The sequence below is a fragment of the Xiphophorus couchianus genome, chromosome 11, assembly GCF_001444195.1.
Source record: "Xiphophorus couchianus chromosome 11, X_couchianus-1.0, whole genome shotgun sequence".
NCBI classification, from domain to species: domain Eukaryota; kingdom Metazoa; phylum Chordata; class Actinopteri; order Cyprinodontiformes; family Poeciliidae; genus Xiphophorus; species Xiphophorus couchianus.
In genome coordinates this window covers 10,197,263-10,216,972 of record NC_040238.1, presented here as the reverse complement: position 1 = coordinate 10,216,972, position 19,710 = coordinate 10,197,263, and the positions used below count along the sequence as shown (strand labels likewise).

The 19,710-nt window shown below is 37.4% G+C and overlaps 1 protein-coding gene across 4 annotated transcripts in view; it reads right to left on the bottom strand.

Moving 5' to 3' along the window:
• The window catches only part of pof1b (POF1B actin binding protein), a 36,601-nt gene that overhangs the window by 12,623 nt on the left and 4,268 nt on the right, over positions 1-19,710 (bottom strand). For 2 of the 4 annotated variants that reach the window (XM_028031000.1, XM_028031001.1), the window contains 2 exons: positions 17,141-17,228; positions 1,822-2,098 (listed from right to left, as the gene is read on the bottom strand). In XM_028031000.1, the coding sequence (XP_027886801.1) occupies positions 1,822-2,098; positions 17,141-17,228 (365 nt within the window). Of the gene's footprint in view, positions 1-1,821; positions 2,099-16,013; positions 16,017-17,140; positions 17,229-19,710 lie in introns of all 4 variants that reach the window. The other 2 variants (XM_028030998.1, XM_028030999.1) reach the window with 2 other exon arrangements.

Sequence of the window (19,710 nt, the reverse complement as noted above, 5' to 3'; positions counted from 1 at the left end):
TTTAAATATCTTGACGTAAAGTGTAAGACTTCCACAAATGTAATGTCGTGTTTGACTAAATTAAAGTACACTCCCTAAGCATTTTTTTGCGTCCTTTAAGTCTACTAACAAATTCATGAATGTGTTTGGTTTCCAACTATTTGGTTGCAACTTTAGACACCCAAACATTAAAAGAGAACCGACTTTTTCTCCTACATCTCTAAATTTCCCACACTTAAATAGCAGACCACCTGCTGAGTCTGCAGAAGTCTTATGTAAAACTCTGAATGACGGGAACAACTGAAACTCGACTCCAACCTGTTTGAACAAGCTGCAGATGAACTGCAGGCAAGTGGCCAAACCCTCAGGTTGTTTACTTGGAATCGGCTTCATTAGATGTCAATAAAATGAAACTTTGATATCAATGATATCAACTCATCTCTAAGGTTATGAAGGTTGTCTGCAGTGAGTTCGAGCCAAAATGACAATATGATCTGTTGGATAAATTGTATTTTTAGTAATTATCAAATATTCGTTGTATCATGTAGCTTTGTAGTAACATTTAGATAATGTTTAATTATATGCTTTTTCTCTTTTTCCTCTATTCTAAGTAATGTCTCTGTGTGTTGAATAATTATGATTCCTTCCTGTGACCTCTTTGAGAAAGAGAGCAGTGAAGCCTTCGTGGAGATAGCGGAGACAACTCTGTCTGCTCTCCTGTGGTACTCGACGCCGTGTCTGGTACTCGACTGGAGCAGAAAGATTTAGAGTGTAGATAACATGTGTCTAAATAGTAAATGTCATTAGCGCTGCAACAATGTGATAAATTGTTTTCCCCCTCCCTTTGAGAGTTAAAGTGCTCAGTGTAAGAGGGTCCCCTAAAAAAGTAATAAAACAGAGGAGCGAGAGATGTGTTTTCAGAGCGGTTGGAGATTTGTAACTGAAAGCATCTCTCTGTCTGCTCTCCTCGCGAGTACAAAAAGAATTTAACTCTCTTGTCTTTCCTGTGTTTTGTTTAATAGGTATTTAGACCTAACATGATCCCAAGGATTAAAAGTAGATGTCTGGTATGTTTACTTTAGTTGGATTCACCAAGTTTCCTATGAAAAATGCAATGTTTTATTAAAAATGTAATTTTTATGGATAATGGTTTACCGATTTTAGCCAATTGTTGAACTCCATGTTTTTCAGTGTTTTGCAGAGTTACTATGCGCTGAAAAATCCAAAGTCTTCAGGAATATAATTTTCAAGTAGCTAAGCAAGTATTCTGTTGATAAGCACGTTTTTATGTTAATGTCATTCTGTTAATGACTCTGACACTCATTAACAGAAATATATTTTTAAAGAGAGAAGTTATGTACCTTATGTTCAGATATCATGAGCCTAGCGTCAGTTTTTTTTTCTCGTTAGATGAACAAAACATTTTAAGGTCACGTTACCATGGGAATGTCTACTTATGATCTTGAAATAAGATCTCAAACTTGTTTTATGGTGTTAACAGTTTCAGTAGTTTTACTATATGAATATAAAATTATCTCCACGCGTGAAGTTAATTAAAAAGCAAAGCACTGGTCTGTGACCATGATTCTAATGATTCCACAAAACCGTCACAACAGGAATACCGACTCATGACACTGGGTCTCTCAAATGAATTATTCAATTTAGGAATATAATGTCAAGAAATGTGCTTTGTTTACTTTATCAAGACTCGCTAAAATGCATTATATATATATACTGTATATATATATATATATATATATATATATATATATATATTTTTTTTTTTTTTTTTTTTTGCAAACATTATCTAATTCACAATCACGACTGAGTGCTTGTGCTTACTGTCCACTGATCTTGGACACGTTATCGTAGATGTAGGAGTGGATATCACAGTTCTTCCTGTAGACATCTGCCAGCAGTTCGCCAAAGTAACGCGTGTCCAGCTTCGTTGGCTCCGGCGTCTCTCTCTGCTCTGACATGGAGAATTTCTGCTTCACCGACGGGGCTTTCTGCTGAATGATGTTGACAATCTCCACTTCTTCAACCACTGCAGAACCAGACTGGTAATCCTCTTCCTCCACGTCCTCGGTCACTTCCAATTCGACTTTCACGTCGTCCTGCAACACATAAAACTTCAATCAAATCTGCAGCCAGAATTATCCCAGGACCTTGGCCATGAAAAGCAATTATGTTTCTCCGCATCTTGGCCAAATAGTGGCAGCCGGTGTGTGTAAATGTTAATTCTGTGTGGATTAGAGAAAATCTACTTTGAGTTATAACAATTTTTGCTTTTAGATAGACCAAACTTACAAAAACTGAAAATATTATGGCATTCATGCGAGTGATAAGTGTATGTAGACTTGTGACTGGATGACTCAAAGTCCATATTTAAGCTGCTTCATTCCATTTAAACTCTCCATGAAGCTCAGCAACAACTGCTGAGATTTGAATTTATGGTTTCAAAAGAGCAATATTAAGCAGTCACTGATGTGTAGTCAGGACTAGCAGTCTGCATTCCTGGTCATCCCCCAAGCTGTTGGATTCCAGAGGTTGAGGTCAGAGCTTTGGTCAGACTAATTAGATCCTTGCTTACAAGTTACACTGTGAAAGTCATAACAGAGGGAAAAATATCTCTGAACGAGAAGCCAACTTGAAAATGGTTGCTGGAGGAATCACAAAGAAGATCTGGAAGATTGGTAAAGATCCAGAGGCATTTCTGTAAAAATTGGCAGCCTCTAGTTCTAGTGATTCATTGATTTGGCTTGTCATAGTAGCGCTCTCATGATGTTATTTTAAAGGGTTTTCCCAAAACTGCTGAAGTACAATTGGAAGCAAAATTTCGCATTGGAAGGAACTTCAGTGAAAGAGAAAGAGACAGAACCATAAAACAGAGGGCAATCATGTAGAAGGCAATGCTTCCAGCTAATGAATACATCAGCAATTTAATATGTAGCCGTGAATCAAGCCAACGCCACGCTTCACAACAAAACTGAAACCTACGGATAATCAGAGTCAGTTTAATATGTAGCGACAGAGTCGTGTGAAGCAGTCAGCTTTAATCATCACTTATGTAAATTCCAAGAGCTGAGCTGCTGTAGACCATTCCCACAAAAAACACAGCGACTCCTTCAAGACTCTAAACTGAAGGAGTTTTCTTGTCGTAAGGTTCTCTCACTGTCAAAAAACAGCTAATCACATTGGTCTCATGTTTATGGCTGGCCCTTTAATCTGTGAGATATAAAAATTTAAGTATCAGTTCACCAACATTAGGGCAACAGTTTAAAACTGTACTGTACAAAAACAAGTCAAGGACCGTCATTTGCTTGAAACATTTTGATATTTCCGTCCCCCTCCTTTTATATAGTTCATGTGTTACAAGTTCCCACATTAAACCTGCAAATTATTTGTTTGTTTACTGGCTGAATACTAAAATAATACTAACCTCACTAACAAGGATTGCCAACTTTTGAATGAAACTTGAAGTGAAACGATGATATGGGTTTATCCAAATGTTCATTCATTTTTAAGAAACAAGAAAATACATTTTTGCTCATTTAAATTAGTCTTGAAAGTTATTAATTCCTAGTGGTTGAGTTTAGGAGATTAAAGTCAAGTGGTCTCTTACTACAGACCAGATAAACCAGTGGTTTCTCTAACTGTCCTTATTTGGAGAGAAAACTATTCAGGCAGAGTAAGAAAGAGATCAAATGCTTGAGTCTGTTAATTGTGCTTCAGTTTTTAATTCAAAAGTCCAAACTGTCATAAGTTTTTGTTGAGGTGGAGGACACAAATGCAGGCAGAAGGAATGAAATTCTCAGACATGTATTAAGTATTAAGTGAATGCAAACAAACAAGAGACTGGAGAAAAATAAATATGGAGGTAGACCTAACGAGCAAACCAGGAGTCTGATTAAATGAATGTGAAACAGCTGAAAAAGAGCAAGGATTGAGGTATAGACACTATTCTACACTACAACAGAAGATAGGAGAAATTACAGAGCAAGATCTATAATCTAAAGACCACCCAAGTACTGACTACAGAACTTCTCTCACAGTTTCCAAATACTGGATTTAGTTCATTTAGCAAGTGTTAGACAACCCTGTTTACTATCAATACAAATTTCCGCACTAATGATGCAGCAAGAAGAAAGAATGTAGAGGTTGTACCTTCTTAAAGATCCAAGGCTTCTGCCCGAAGCAGTTCAACAGGATTCCACATGAGTGTGATGGAAAATGACCAGACAGAATTTCACACTTCATGGAATGAGTTGAACGTCGTGTTGGGTTCCCATGGAACACTATGACAACTTTTCAGTGCAATATAGGTACATTTGCTAATGTTACACATGAATGCATTGCAGATGGATGCATTGGCTTGCACCTTAATAGGAAATAGGTTTCTGTTTAACTGGAAATTCAGAGATTGGATGAGATGAACACCAGGGATGCTGAGTTTTGTCCTTCAGAAACCGTTTACAGGGAGGACAGGATGAAACAGCATTCTAGGAATTTCTACATGGCACAACCCATTCAATCAGGTGGCTGAAAATACCTGAGTGTTTCCAACTCCAACTGCTTCCTGCTTTAAGTCTCGTGAAAAAGCCTGCTGTGTTCTACTCATGCATACATAAAATACACTGGTGTAAGATGACGGCAAAATACAGTATATTAACAAGCACTTTGCAGACATCACACACTATTTGAATTAAAATGTAAAAAAATGTACCAGAAAACTAACAATGATGAAAACTAAAAACTAAAAAAACTAATACTAACCCTATGATGACCATCATAGGGTCTGTCACCAAGATCCCAAACCTATGGACAAATGGTTGACAAATCAATCATCTCAGTCTCACTAACAACATGTAAATCTTACTGAAGAACTGTGGAATGAGCTGAATATCTAGAGATATTTAAAGCAGAATGGTAAAGCAAAGATTGTAAAAAGTCAGCAAATCGGCATAGTGCAATTAACAAATGTTAAAACCATGTTTCCTTCATTTAAAGACAAAACGTTTTCCTTGTTGCAAATCCTAACCATGACATCATGAGTCAGCACACCTGTAAGGAACATTCCTGCCTGTTTCAATTCGCATGTCCTCCAACTAAATTCAAACGAAAACACAAAAAATCTGGATACTGATTCGTTGGCACTGCCTGCCAAGCTGTGGCTATCCAATCAGAAACAAATAGTCCATTTAGGGTATCTGACTAGAACCAGCCAACAACCACATCAAAGATCCTGATGAAGCTTTAATGGAGGTGAATGCAAATAATTACCCACAACTAAAAAGATATTTTACACAAGCCGACTCCCACACCTGGGAAGGTTATTGTATCATGCTATCAAAACAGAACCTGTTCCCAGTGTTTGAACAAGGGCTTGGTAGCAATGGGAGAAACTCCCATGACACATGGCTGTGGTATCTGATTGGCTGCAGAGAACGTGGTATAAAAACCTGCAGGCTGGTTTAGAATCCTGCAGAGCTCAGAGGTCGCTGTGTCAGGTTTGAAAAAGAGCGTCTCTTACATGGTTTGGAGCAAATGCAAACAGCAGAGGTGTAAAAAGCAAAGCCTGTTTACGTGGCGAAGCAGCGTACATGGAGGTGGGTGTGTCAGCTTCACACACATGCCTGTCATACCCGTAGAAAAAGGGAGAGTGGAGATAAAGAGGAATCATGAACCAGTCTGCACACTAAACAGATCCAGGGTGAGAGCTTGTTATCCAACCAGACCAACCAGTAGGTGTCAGTCCTAACAATAGTGCACATTGTACATCTGTGTTCTTTACCTTTATCTAAGCTTTAAGATTAACAGGATCAAAAACAGCAGTTGAAAATCAAAAACCGTGTTTAGTCAGCTTTAATTACGCTGTAGTTCATTTGCCTGAAAAGTTTGGGACATTGATTGAATGTGAAAATGAAACTCTGATACGGACCCTGAAGTGAACTCTGGTGCGGTTTGAATGCATGTGTGAATGGCAAGTGGGACGGAGACGGCGCCAAAAGTAGGACGCAGGCTACATCGCAGGGAATTCTGGGTAAACAGCCAAATGAAGGAATGAGTCTAATGCTACTGGGGGAAATGACTCGTGGTCTTTTGGCAAAGACAAAAGAGAAGTCTAACAACCGCTAAAATCTGACGCCACTCCATTTTTTATGCTTTTTGATGAAGGACAACATAAAGCATAAAGTGAAGCTTCACTTGAGGCAGCGCCACCACAGGCTTGGGGGAACAGATTCTGTTGCAATTCTGGTCCCCAATCGAACTGAACCTAACGGATCGTCAGTTACGAAAACACCACATGTTTAGCTTGTCTCAAAAAAATAAGAAAATGTGCATTTTGTTTTTTATTCCTTTATTGCAACAATACTTGTCATCACTAGAGGAGATATCAACACAGAGCTCAGTGTGATTCAACAACCAGTGACAATCACTAATTTCCACTTTTAGGGCCTGATTTCATTTACCTAATCTGATAAATGACACCAAGCAAAAGTCAACAGCTGAATTAGCTCTTTGTCACTAGCACAGAGGATCTGGTAAGTGTTCAAAAGGGTTCAGTCCACACACTCAACTCTGCTACTTATCTCACAAATGTATTTTCTTTACAACTATATCTCCATTGAACTGTAACAAACAGGTTTGCCAACAGCATAACGTTTATGGCCCAGAGGTCTTATGCACACATACATTTTATTAGTCTTTTTTCTTCTTAAAACTCATGAATAATTCTATGATATTAAACAACCACAAGTACATACACATAAAAAAGACAGTGTGGAATTCATTGAAGCTTCACAGCACATTTAGCAGCATTTACTTATACAACGCAAGGCTATACAGGTTCAAGTCTTGGCCTGGGAACAGAATCTTTTTTGTGATGGGATCCTGACTAAATTAAACCTAAACATATCTTGAAAGACAAATTTAAACTAAACTCTAATGCTATCAGCAGGTAGGTAACTTAAGACAGCGGAAGATGTAAGGAGTAAAAGATTTTGTCAGCAGGACGACATTTTATATTTGCTATACAAGTTATGGTTAAAAAGATACAAGGCAGGAATCTGAGCCTGGACCTTTTTGTTCCAAGTCAACAGTGCAAACAACTGCCCCGCCGAGTAACAACACAATATCCATGTAAAATATCAATAAGAAACAATACCAGCTGCTTGCTGGTGACTGAAATCAGACAGGTAATATCTGGCCCAGCTCTCAAAGACATGTAAAATGTCATCATTTTCTTTCCAGATTGAGAACAAATTATATCCAAAAACTCAAAAGTCAGATTTTCTATCACGGTTTGTGGGACAGGGGACCTTCCGTTGCGACTCTGGCTCTCAGAACTTCGTGTGCCCAAGTAACACTAGAGGTTGTTATTGAAGAGGGGAGGAGTCATCTTTCCACACAAGCTCTTTGTCAGAGTCTCTGTGAGCTTCTTTGTGCTGGGATACATCAAAATATCTCCCTGTCAATGAGGTGTTTCAGTCAGGATGCTCAGCACAGCTTTTTATCAAAATAAATTAGCCTTTTTTTCCAGTTTAGTTACAAGTTTCTCATCATGACATTCTCATTGCAACAACTTTAACTACTTCTCTGCAAGTGACAAACAGAGACAATAGAAGGAGGAAATAAAAAGTTGTCAGATTTCTGCTTAAAACTTTTTAAAAAGGTCAGAAGACAAAAAGTTCAATGAACCAACAAAGCCCTTTCAGGAGGCTCCTTGTCTGTGCTGCAAGGATCATCTTTCCAGGAATTACACGGGTACAGCCTTTAACATGCACCAAAGCAGCTAAATGCTAAAGATACATGCAGTGATCTGAGTAACACAGGCGTGACCCATTTGACTTGAAAGGCTCATATATATATACACACAAATATATATATTGTGTTTTACTTCAGCAAAAATCTAAAAACAAGCCCTCTGAGCAAATGTCTAACTATGTTGTACAAAATGGAGCAACATTTATGGAGTTTGCAGGAATATGTCTAAATATCAGAAAATATATTCCTCTGAGACGGACAGAGAACTGGCTGGTGGCTGGAGAACAATTTTAGGCTAGACCACCCTGATGCGCACTTAAAAAAAGTTCATAAATAAATAAGCAAACAAATCAAAGATAAACTGTCGGTGTGGTAGCTGGTGCAGAGGGACAAAGCACCACATATTTGCTGTGTCAACGACAATAACTGAAGAGAAACCACAAATGGTGCAAGGAGCTTCTAGAAAGAAAACCGTTCTCTAAGATGGCGTGTTAATTATTCAGTGGTTACTTTTAAACAGAACACTTCTTTCCATGTCGCAAGGTTTAGAAAAACAAGAATCACATCGGTTTTTTTCAATATCGTGCAGCCCTAATAATAATAATGACAAACATGCATCAAAGGAATTGAAAACATGGACATGTTGTGATTGTTGCACCACTAATATGAATCCACTCCAAGATAAGGCTGTGGGCCAAATTCAGTGTCTCACATCTACAGATTTTCTAAATCAACCAAGCAAAACCTTGGTGATGGATCTCTTCTTCATGCACCAGCTGTCAACAAAACCGTTTACTTTTTCAGAATCACATTACAAAACATTTAGGTGACAGAGATTGGAAAACCAAATTAGAAAGACAGTTAGTGCTGCAAAACTAGATATACAAATACTTAATTATCCCACCAGCTTCATTTTAGAAAATCAAATGACCCCAGTGGATTCTAGCAGCTTTGAGAGCCAAAACGTCCTGCAGAATAGGATTAAGGTATCATGTTACTAACCAAGTGGCTGCAACTGCACCTTGTACCAAAAATATGGTGTAAGAGTAAAAAGCACCACTGCTGAATTTTAGAGTGAAAAACTGTTACTGCATCACCACTCATACAGACAAGCTTTCAATTATTAAGTTAATTAGCCAAGAGTAAATTTGTAAAGCTAGCTATACACTAACTTGATTGGATGTGTATTGAGAACCTGTAAAAATCATTAAGTCTTTCCAGTTAAGGCAAAGCTGTAAATCTACCATAGTGATCCATTGCTGGCTTTAAAACAATTTAAAACATTTGAAAGATTTATTTCCAGACTATAAAAATTATAAACATGACATTCTGTGTTCCCTTCCTCACCACAAAGTGACATCCTGTTTCACTGCCCTGAAATTTAGCTCTCCAAAGGAATGGGGAAACAAATAGCGGAGCAGAAACAAAAAGAGTTATAGTAAGCTGCTGTGGGTCTCAGTTGACCAAACTCAGATAATCCTGGAGTCTAAATGATGTGACTGAAATCACTGCAGGACACTCCTCACTGCAGCAGAGATAAGCTCAAGGAGAAGTAGACATCCGTCAGCAGCTGTCGCCCTTACTTCCAATTAAAGCGACTGATCTGTCAGCAGAAGTATTTAAACAAAGTGTGACAGCTTTAAACTGAGTCTTCTTAAACACTGACAGAGCACAAGGTTTTCTCTTAAGCATTTACAGACTGCTGCAGCTGCATTATCATCCTCAAGCAGGGCAGTTGCCCGTTTCTTATCAGCAGTTTGATAGTAAAAATATTTTTTAAAAGGCTTCTACAGGCCTCACAAGTCAATCTGGAACTGGTCCACAACTTATGTTTAGACTATGCAGCTAATAATTAGTAATTACAGTGTTCAAAGCAAAGAGCTCAGTTTATAAAACAGGTTAGCATCTACTTCTTTAAGCTCTGTCATCACATGATTAACAGAATGTAAAAAGAACATGTCAACCAAATTACCCGCAAGAAACGTCGGGATGGGATCAAGCTAACATTATGCTAGCACCTTAGCAAAGATCCTCAGCAAAAATCACAGTTTGTCGAATATATTTTGTAGCCTTACACATTTTTGCTTGTTTAAAAACAAAAAGTCAGGTGATGCAGAAGGACATTCCATCAATTTTCTTAAGTTAATGGTATTTCTAGAGTTCCACTGGCCTCCCAACAGGATAGAGCAGCAAGTGTGCAGACTAGCTATCCACGCTGATAATCCAGCTATTAACCAGGTAATGCCAGTTTTAGATTCTCAGTTGTACTGTCTAAGAATCAGAACAAGAAGAAGAAATAATACTCTTCACAATATGCGTATTTACTTAACTTTTACTAAATTTATCAGGTGTTTATTCTGTGTCTCAACATTAGTTAAAAATTTTAATATGACTTACTGTTTCAGCATGCACTGACATGAATTGTATTACTTATGAATGAAGTAATAAGAACAACTTGACATACTGATTTTTTTCTAAATACCTGTATATGACTACCCACTCCATGCATTACTATGCATCAAAACTAAATGTATCAGATAGCATCATAATGATTGGCATAATCATATTTTAATAGGATGAAGGTAATAGCTTTTATTTAAAGCCAAAATAGGTTGTTATTATTATGTAATATCTCTGTAAATACTTTTATGCAGGGGTTCAGTTTTCAGTTTGGTCAGAGGAAGGTTCTAACAAATGGAAAGATTTTTTTATTAAAATATCTGATGCATGAACTGATATCTATAGGCTGAATGTGAACTAAAGTAAGAATAAAATGATAATACCAAAAAATCTCTAACATGAACCGTTTGACTGGGTATCCTTTGGAGGGTATAGAATGGTCAGATATTCTGTCCATAACTTCATAATTGGCTGCCTTGATGATGCACGTTAATGAATTTGCTTACCACTGGTTGCCTAAAAAATTATATCCAGACCTAGAAATGATTTGATGTGTGGAAAAAAGTGAAGGTGGATACAGATTATGGGATTACCAGTTGAGTAATAAGCAACTGTCAAAATCCATGTGTCTGAGCATTCCTGTTTACTTTGCTAAGATAGCTGTGCTGAACGTTGTCGTGAGAACAGGCTGCTGAGACATAAAATCATCTAAAAAAAAAAGAGATGATGTAATAATGTCACAGTTTGACAGGGAGTCAATTTGGGTTTTTACGAAAAGAAGAGGTAAGGGTTCAATGGATTTAATATTCAAGACTAAACAAGAAAACAGCAGGCCGAAAGCCAGATTAGGCCCTGCATTATTGTGCTTAGCCAATAGGATTTCTTCTCGAGCGTATGTGTGCCGACTTGTTTTTAATCTATATCCACCCTAAAGCTGAGTCTTCATCAACAATAACAGTCTTTTACCGCATAAGGTCCACGTTTTACTGCACCAGAATCAAGCCCGTCATTGAGGTTATAACTCACGCAGGTGTGTCCCTGGCATGTAGCAACTTGATGGCAGCGTATAACTGCAGGCCAAGATACAATACAAAATGATCAGGCAGCAACCTCAATCTATCACAGTTTCATCTGCTCAATCAGGTGAAAGAATGTGAGTTGCAACTGGATTTTCAAGGACTTGTTTTTATGTGGGAGAAGTTAAACATTTGCATGGCATATTTAGCGGACGTCACTAGCAGCTACTATTTACAAGTAGCCGACAGTCAAATGATACCTTTCTCACTGGTTTTATGCTCCAATTCTGCTTGCATCTTATTTTAGGCAGCTTTTAGTAAAACAGTCAGTTATTCAGAGTACAGCATGCTTCTGGCTTTTCTGCTTCACCACGCCTTCCATTTAGAGATCACTCATCGTCATTATGATTCAGGCATGTGTTGGTTTTGGAAAAGACTTTCCAAAAGTCATCATCGTTCAAGAAGGCTTGAACGATGATGACAACCTGGTCTTACTGCACAAAACCGTTCCACAGATGCAACTCTAAATCACTGATTGTTGTTCCTAAAACTGGCCAAACACACAGAAGGGCTGTGACAATGTATTAAATGCAGCCCTCTGTCATCTGCAAATGTGAGTGTGACAATATGAATAGAAAGATTGTATTAGTCTTCTGCGAATTTAAAAACATTGTAGAAGTAAAGTTGTGTAGTATTAAAACTTATTTTATATAGTAGAATTTAAAAGTTAGCAGTAGCCTTTTTGTGTTACAGGCTCTGGCCCTATTTTTCTGTGTTACAGCTAATCTCAATTCTCCCATTGAAAGAATTCAACCCTAGAGCACAAACTTAACTTTGACATTATACTTTACATATTCTATAAAGCTCTTTGACAATGTGTTTATGTTTATATCTTGCTCTCTATCGTCTGTTTTATTTTGTGCATGTTTGTTCGAAAAAACAAAAGAGAACACAAGGAGAAAAAACAGATCATCGGTGTTCAAAGATTTCAAAATAAGAGCATTAAAATAAATATTGACTACTTGTAAAATTCTTAACAGTTGATGACCAAAATTTGAACACAGATGTTGAACATTATTCAACTGAAAGTTTACAAAAGAGCCAACTAAATTAGAGCAGAAACATAATTTTGCCCACTTTGGACTAGGAAGATGGAGTGCCCAGATAGAACCAATGTATGGGATCAGACCATGTCCATAAATCTAGGATCTTCTTGTTGCAAGGCAAAAACATTGCCAACTACAGCAATATGCAGTTCACTCTATTAAATCTGTTTCTCCATTTTTTGCCTATTGCCTCACATTTTGACATAGGAGCTAACACAATCCTAGCAGTAAATCACCTTGTTGGTTGCCGCTGTGTGTTTGTAACACAGGAGTAAGAGTCACAGTTGTTCTTGCACAGCATTAGTGTTCAAACAGCTGAGGTCAAAACCCAAGTCCTCCCTGACGTTAAACACTTCCGCTCTAACTGGAATCCACCAGAGCTGATCCTTTTTTACTCATTTCAAACACAAACATGTGTTTCAGGCTTTGTTTTTATTACAAACACATGTGGAGTGTCAAGAGATTTCCACATATTTCCACATCTGGTAAAAATAGCATCACAACAGCAACACAGGCCTAGGAAATGGTTCCAGATGTATAATATTGTGAAAAGCTTAAAAAAAAACAACTGAAAACTGAAAAAATGTAGTTCAGATTGACAACTAGTCCCTGTTTCTGTTGCTTATGAAGCCACTAAGAGGTGTGGCTGCTTCACTGCAACAAGTTTCTTTAAATTTTGTCACCACCCAAAAAGTTTTGCTGTAAGGTTGACAGAACCTAGAGGACAAGTGCCTGAGGCCACACAGGCAAAATCGTTTTCTGAAGTACTAATTAACAAGAAAGAACAAACACCAGACAGGTAAAATGAAACCAACAACGATCAGAGAACCTGGAGATGATTAAAGGGATTGAATCCTTGGGTTCAATTACAGGGCAAGAGTTTTCCTGACCAGATTAGGGCCTAGTTCTCTATTCAGAAGCAGAACAAGGTTTCAGGCAACATGCCCATGCGAGTTGTCAGTCAACTGTGTGTAAAAACCAAATTAGGGGTAGCTGTTAGAGGCTTTTCATTTACTAAAATAAAGATAAAATATTGTAACACCCTAGAAACTGGAGATTTTCATACATCATACATTGTGTCCTTCACAACAACGCTGGCCAACTACTGTGGCAGGTGACTCGGGTAGAAATGTATGAACATTACACAGCTAACAGTGCAGGACAAATATTAATATGCTAGCTCCAAAATCTATATGAGCAAATCAAACAAGCACTGTCTTTTAGACTGGGCTAATCTAGATCTTGCTTTCGTTGCCAATGATAAATAAATATCTCTACACCAAGAAAATTAAAATAATCAACCCTAAAAAAAAATACATGGCTAACATGCAAAGCCATTTTTGTTTTATATCCATTTGGTGTTTTATAATAACTTTGTATTTTTTTGTTTTTATTATGTAAAGCATTTCAAACTGCTGCTGAAATGAGCTATACAAATAAACTTGACTGACTGATATCTACAAAGATTCACATATCCATTTTCCACAAAATAATACATCTTTGTTCTTTTTATTAAAATATTGTTTCTGATTTGCTGTCAAGCAAGTTAAACAATTATTTTTTTGGCGAGTAATTCTTTTTTAAGCCTCTGTTTCTGGATTTCCAGTCAAAACGCTGCTCCAGTGGATGGCAGAAACTCTCACATTATTGATAAAAAAGAGTCAGGCCCTCTGCTGATGTTCACTGGAAACATTCAGGTCAAACTCAGAGGTGAAAAACAAAATATAAAAGGACTAAACTGTTATTGTAGCATAGAAACTCATTTCAAGCATGTAGGAAGTAATCTGCTGCATTACTGTTTATAAAAATATGCTGATTGTATGCAAATAAGATAAGCAAAGTTTAAAAACATTTCATTTTTTGTCCATCATAAAATTATAGACAAGAAGCACAATTACAGTGGAAAATGTATCTTAATGCTGGGAACCTTAGTGTCTTTATGGGCATATTATCATAAATTATACTGCAGAGTATAGGTATAACTATATAGTGATCCACTAATCAGCCGACCAGTTATCAAAATTAGACATTTTCTTCCCCTCAGACATCTCAAACTGGTAACAAGAAGGTCAAGCAATGGGAAGTCTGATCTGTTTTTTTCTGTGTAATACATCAAAACTAAAAATTCCCACTTTTTTCACTCTATAAAATGCACCAAAAAAAGACATGGCCTTTTATGCATTTTTTGTTTTGAGTTTAGTAAAAGAAAGTCAAACAATAGTTACAGATATATGTTTAAAAGCATGAATAGTTATAAACATTTACTTCAAAAATGGATATTATTAACATTTAAATATTGACAAAAGATTATAGTTTTTTCTTCTTTTTTTTCACTGATTTTGAGCAAACCTTAGGATTTCCAGTTAAAGAAAGCTCTCAACAGCAGCCCAGAGGACATGTTTCTTCTGATCAAGCGTTCCCTCCCTCTCATCTAGACAGTAAGTTAGAGGTCCAAAGTGACACAGCAGTGGTAATGACTCCTCCTCTGTTCATGTGAACGCAGCTTAGACTTTTGTCCAGCTGTGCCAAGTCAAATGGCACAGACACACCATAAATCAAAGAGCCTCCCTGCTAAATACACGACGCTGCAGGTTCACATCAAAGGAATGTTCCCCGCCTATCGCAAAGGCTTCTGGGACGCAGCCAGACACGCCCCGGTTTTGACACTCATCCTTGCAACAGTAGGAGTTCCTGTGATTGAGAGCAAAGTGGGGCTAAGTGTGTGAATGTGGAGTAAGGAGGGCGAGGCTGCACACTCAGCTCTGAAGTCTCAAACAAAGACTACACACGACTCTCCCGCCTCAAAGTCATGTTCTGTATCCACCAAATGCTTTCTTTGGAATTTTATGTCAAGCAAAAGTTCACTTATGCTCCTACAGACCCAGATGTCTGGCTCATAATCACTTCCAGTCTAATTCCTTAACAATTTATTTAACTATTACGTAGAACAGATTTGTTGTAGGGTGATTTCCTTTCCAAATAATCGTTTACAATTTAGAGGTTGGGCAGCGTTTTAATATCAGACTGGATTAGCTCTCCACCCCCTGAGATCATGTTGACTGATACAGTCACTCTGAGTAATTCCAGGGTAAATTTCAACCGTTAGCTGTTTGGTTTCATGGGAGTGGCAAATAAATGTTTGTGTAATATCTCTTCCCAGCTTCATTAGAAATTTAATTTGTTTCTCATTATCACAGTTACATTTCTTCTCTGAGCTGCAGCATTTCAGACACAGAGTAGAAAAAGAGACTCTTTCAGTTTCTGTTTCCAATGACCCGATTGATTTTTATTTTTTTAAAAAGCTACATTCGACTTGTTGCAACAAGCTGCTGGCTCATTTATCTGCAGGACTGCAGAACGCTCACCTGAGCTCATTAACATGAAGCGTCTGTTGGTGCAGTTTCAACTTGTAGGAGAGCTGATGCTGATGTAAGACTCTTCTCGGAGTTCAAGTGTGCATTGAAATGATCCTCCAAACGTTTAGCATTTCTAACCCGGTATTATGAAAACAGTGAAGAAAAAAAACCTGCAACTTAAAGTTGGGATTAAAATTCAAAGGGCTTGGGGCGTGCCGTGGTGGCGTAGCGGTTAGCGCGACCCGTATTTGGAGGCCTTGAGTTCTCGACGCGGCCGTCGCGGGTTCGACTCCCGGACCCGACGACATGTGCCACATGTCTTCCCCTCTCTCCTTCCCCGTTTCCTGTCAGCCTACTGTCATAAAGGGACACTAGAGCCCACAAAAGACCCCCTGGAGGGGTAAAAAAATAAAATAAAATTCAAAGGGCTTCTTGTTGACAGGTGTGTCTGAATAAATTGGAAAACCTTTGAAAACTTAATTTATTTCAGCAACATAACATTGTAGCCATTTATTTCTATACAATCCTAATGATTCTGAATGGTAAAATTCAACATTTCTTTTCATCTGATGAGAGCATATTCAACCACTGACAAATCTAAACCTGTCGTAATAAGCAATTAATCAATCTCATGATGAATTGAAATAAGGTCTAATAATTTCCATTCTGGCGATTAATATTTTTTGAACTGCAATTTTGTTTGAAGAAACATCTTCACCCATTTTATTTATTGACTCACTTGTGTGCGGTTTCTATGTCCTTTTTATATAGTGTTTGGCTGTAGTGTTTTATTTTTGATATTGAAGAAGTCTTCCAGTTCCAATATAAAATGTTCTGTGCAAAATTAAAGTTTATTTGTCTTTGAGAAATTGAACTGGCATTATTATGAAATTATCAGTATATTAGTTGAAAATGGTGTCAGAAGAAAAACGTTGTTTATTGCAATAATTTCTGGAACTATTTATTGCCCAGCAAAATTTGCTATTGTGACAGGCCTAGTCCAATCCTATTTCTCCCTAGCCCAGATAGGACACTTTTGACGCCTCTAGTTCTGTAGTGGATTAACACAAAGGACGGGACAGTTACGGCTCAAGATATATTTGTGAAAAGTGTTGCTTGTTGTGTTTTGCACACATTTTCCTTCCACTCAATTTTCCATTAACATGCTTACAAAGCCAGATTTTTTAGCAATAATGTTTTGTGGCGTAGCTTCCTATGGAAAAATGTCAAAACTTTGACATGACTGTGTGTAATTGTGCAATAATAATAATTGTTATTGCACTTTTTTTCCATTTTCTCTAAACTGTAATTAGCAACAATAGGAAGAAAATCAGGGCATACAGTCTGAAATTGCAAACATGCAATGCTCCGTGCTCCTATTTTACAAACCAATGTTCATCCAGACATAAAATACTTCAATTCCATGGTTTTCCTTGACTGTGTATTCTCTTTTCACCAATCAGGCTTTTCAATGCGGTTCATGGTATATTTTTATGTTTATCTGTTAGGCTGCTCACCTCCTGCTCCACCTCCAGCATGCTTGCCTCGCTCTTGTTGGGACTGGACGGCTGGCTGAACACTGAATGGTTGCTTTGAGCGTCCGTCTGGAACAAACGACCAGAAAAGAAGACAGAAGAGAATCAGATCTTTTAGGACATCAGGCCCAGAAATTAGGACTTTACTGGTTTCTAATGTAAAAAGAATATCCAAAGGCATCTTTTACTATGTAATTAATTTTATTACACAGTAAAATTAATGGGCTATGACAAAAGACAAATCATAAGAGGCTGATTTTATTGTAATTCCTTGAGTTTAAGAAGGAAATATGCAAACAGAAGGGGTCAATATTAAAATAAGTCTGATTTGATCCCGTCTGTTGATGAGGTTAAGCCTGCAGCTTTTAAAAACCTCCAAAAAGAAATGAGATGCTTGCAAGAAAAAGCTGTTCTACATTTTTTCATGACTTAAAAAAAAAACATATCAAACCATTGACAACATTGTAATAATGCACAGACGTTGGTGTTTACAGTCAGTGAAGCAGGTGTTGATGCCTGTCTTTCTACCCTGATGTCACTCTGAAGGTATGAGCAAAACAAAAAGCCAGCTGTAAGCCAGAATTACCTCCTGATATGATATGACATGACATGATATACCATTCCTATAGCCTTAAGTCTCCACTACAGCAGGAATGGACCGTAAGGCTAAAAAAACTTACCACCACATACGTAATTCATATTAGTCAATATGAATAATTATTGATTCATTTTTTGTTTTAAATATCTGAAATACAGCCAAACTGGTGGCGTGACCTTTCCTGTTTTATCTCCAGTTTTCTCTTCATGACATTTCTTTTTATTTTTAAGTGGTTATGAGGAACTGTGGCCTTAAACTGCTGAACAAAAAACAAGTGAGTGAGTTAGTAGATGGCACCTTGCTAAAGCCTTTCCTCTGCCAACATCCCCCAGAATGCCATGTGGTTCTGGATCAAAGTGCAGTGAAATTATTGAATATTTTATAAGACATATAAGAATATTTTATAAGACATATTGATATTGATCACATGTCTATTGCAATATCTTGCAAGTGATTTATTGTCCTGTCATCCCTACCAGATTCTTTTTTTGTTTAGGTTAGCTCACTATAATCCTCATATTTCTCATCTACGATGACAGTGCTCTACTGTATTATAAATTATTCTATTCTAAATAATTATTTTATATTATGTATGTATTTAGCTTGACTCATTAAAAGGGGAAATATAAACCAATTCTATTATGTTTTACACTGGAAATACGATGTCAGGTTTGATTCCAACGGTGTGCGTGTCCTTAAAAACTAAATTCAGACAAAACATTATGCAATATGCTTAAAAATCCACATGTCAAAGAGAAAGGAGCTGAACACACAGAAAGCAGATTTAACCACTGCACTGTGGCAAGCTGCTGCCATGTGTGTTACAAATGTAAGCTGCAGCAGAGTCACAGAGGGTGTGGCACATATTACTCATGATTAAAAAAAGCACCTCAAATACCTTGATAATAGTCTACTGCGCAGAAAACCAAACATAAGCAAATCAGTAACTAAGGAAGTTACTGCTTAGAAAGCCAAGTTATGCATAAAGGCAAAAGAGGAAGACATGGAGAAGCTGATATGATTCAAATGTTTTACAGCTTGCAGCAGGAGTCTTCTGTAAACCTCTGTGAAATCATGAGCGGAGTAACAACAAGTTAACCGGCAAGAACTTGGATTCAGGACCAGACTGGTGCCATTAACAAGAAAACAAGCAGAAACTCTAACCGGCAGCAGAATCGATGAGAGTTTATATTAATGAAGTAACATTATACTGTAGGGAGGGACAGAATGTTAATCTAAAGGTATTTCAGAGCTCTTTCTGCTTCAGCAGTGTTCACCCTGCAAAAGAAGGGAACAGTTTCTATCGGAAGACAATCTCCTGTTTGGTTCTCAATGGTTTTGTCCTAACAAAAGTATTTTATATGACAAACCACCAGAAAGACGCACATGATTGCAAATCAGAAGGAGGCTGGAGAATGTTTGATTGCTTACAATGTGAAAATTGTGGGGGAAAAAAATAGAAAATTAAGGTGTCCAAATCTACTCCACTCACTTAAACTCCTAAAAGAATCCTGTGCAACCAATGCATTGAGAAGTCACCTAATTAGTAATGCGCCATTCATAAACCTTAGTTGCTACACCAAGAAAAAACTTGGCAAAAGCTTATGCTAAAGCACTAAATTCAACCATGTTGATGAACACAATGTGTCAATAACAAAATGTGGGACAATACATCTCCCTTAACAGGGTCAAATTTATTTCACACCTACCTGCATGATATACTGCGTTAAAATAAGAGCATGGATATAAACATCTAAACTACTTAAAGAATTCTTTAACAGTTCATAACCAAACCTTCAAAACAGATGTCAACCATTATTTAACTGAAAGTTTACAAAATAGCCAAGTACATTACCAATTCCAAAGTCAGCAAAAAAAACAGGTGAAGCGCTAAACTAAAACTTAGCACCCTATTAACACAGTTTCAAAAGTGTACACACTGTTGCTACTGAT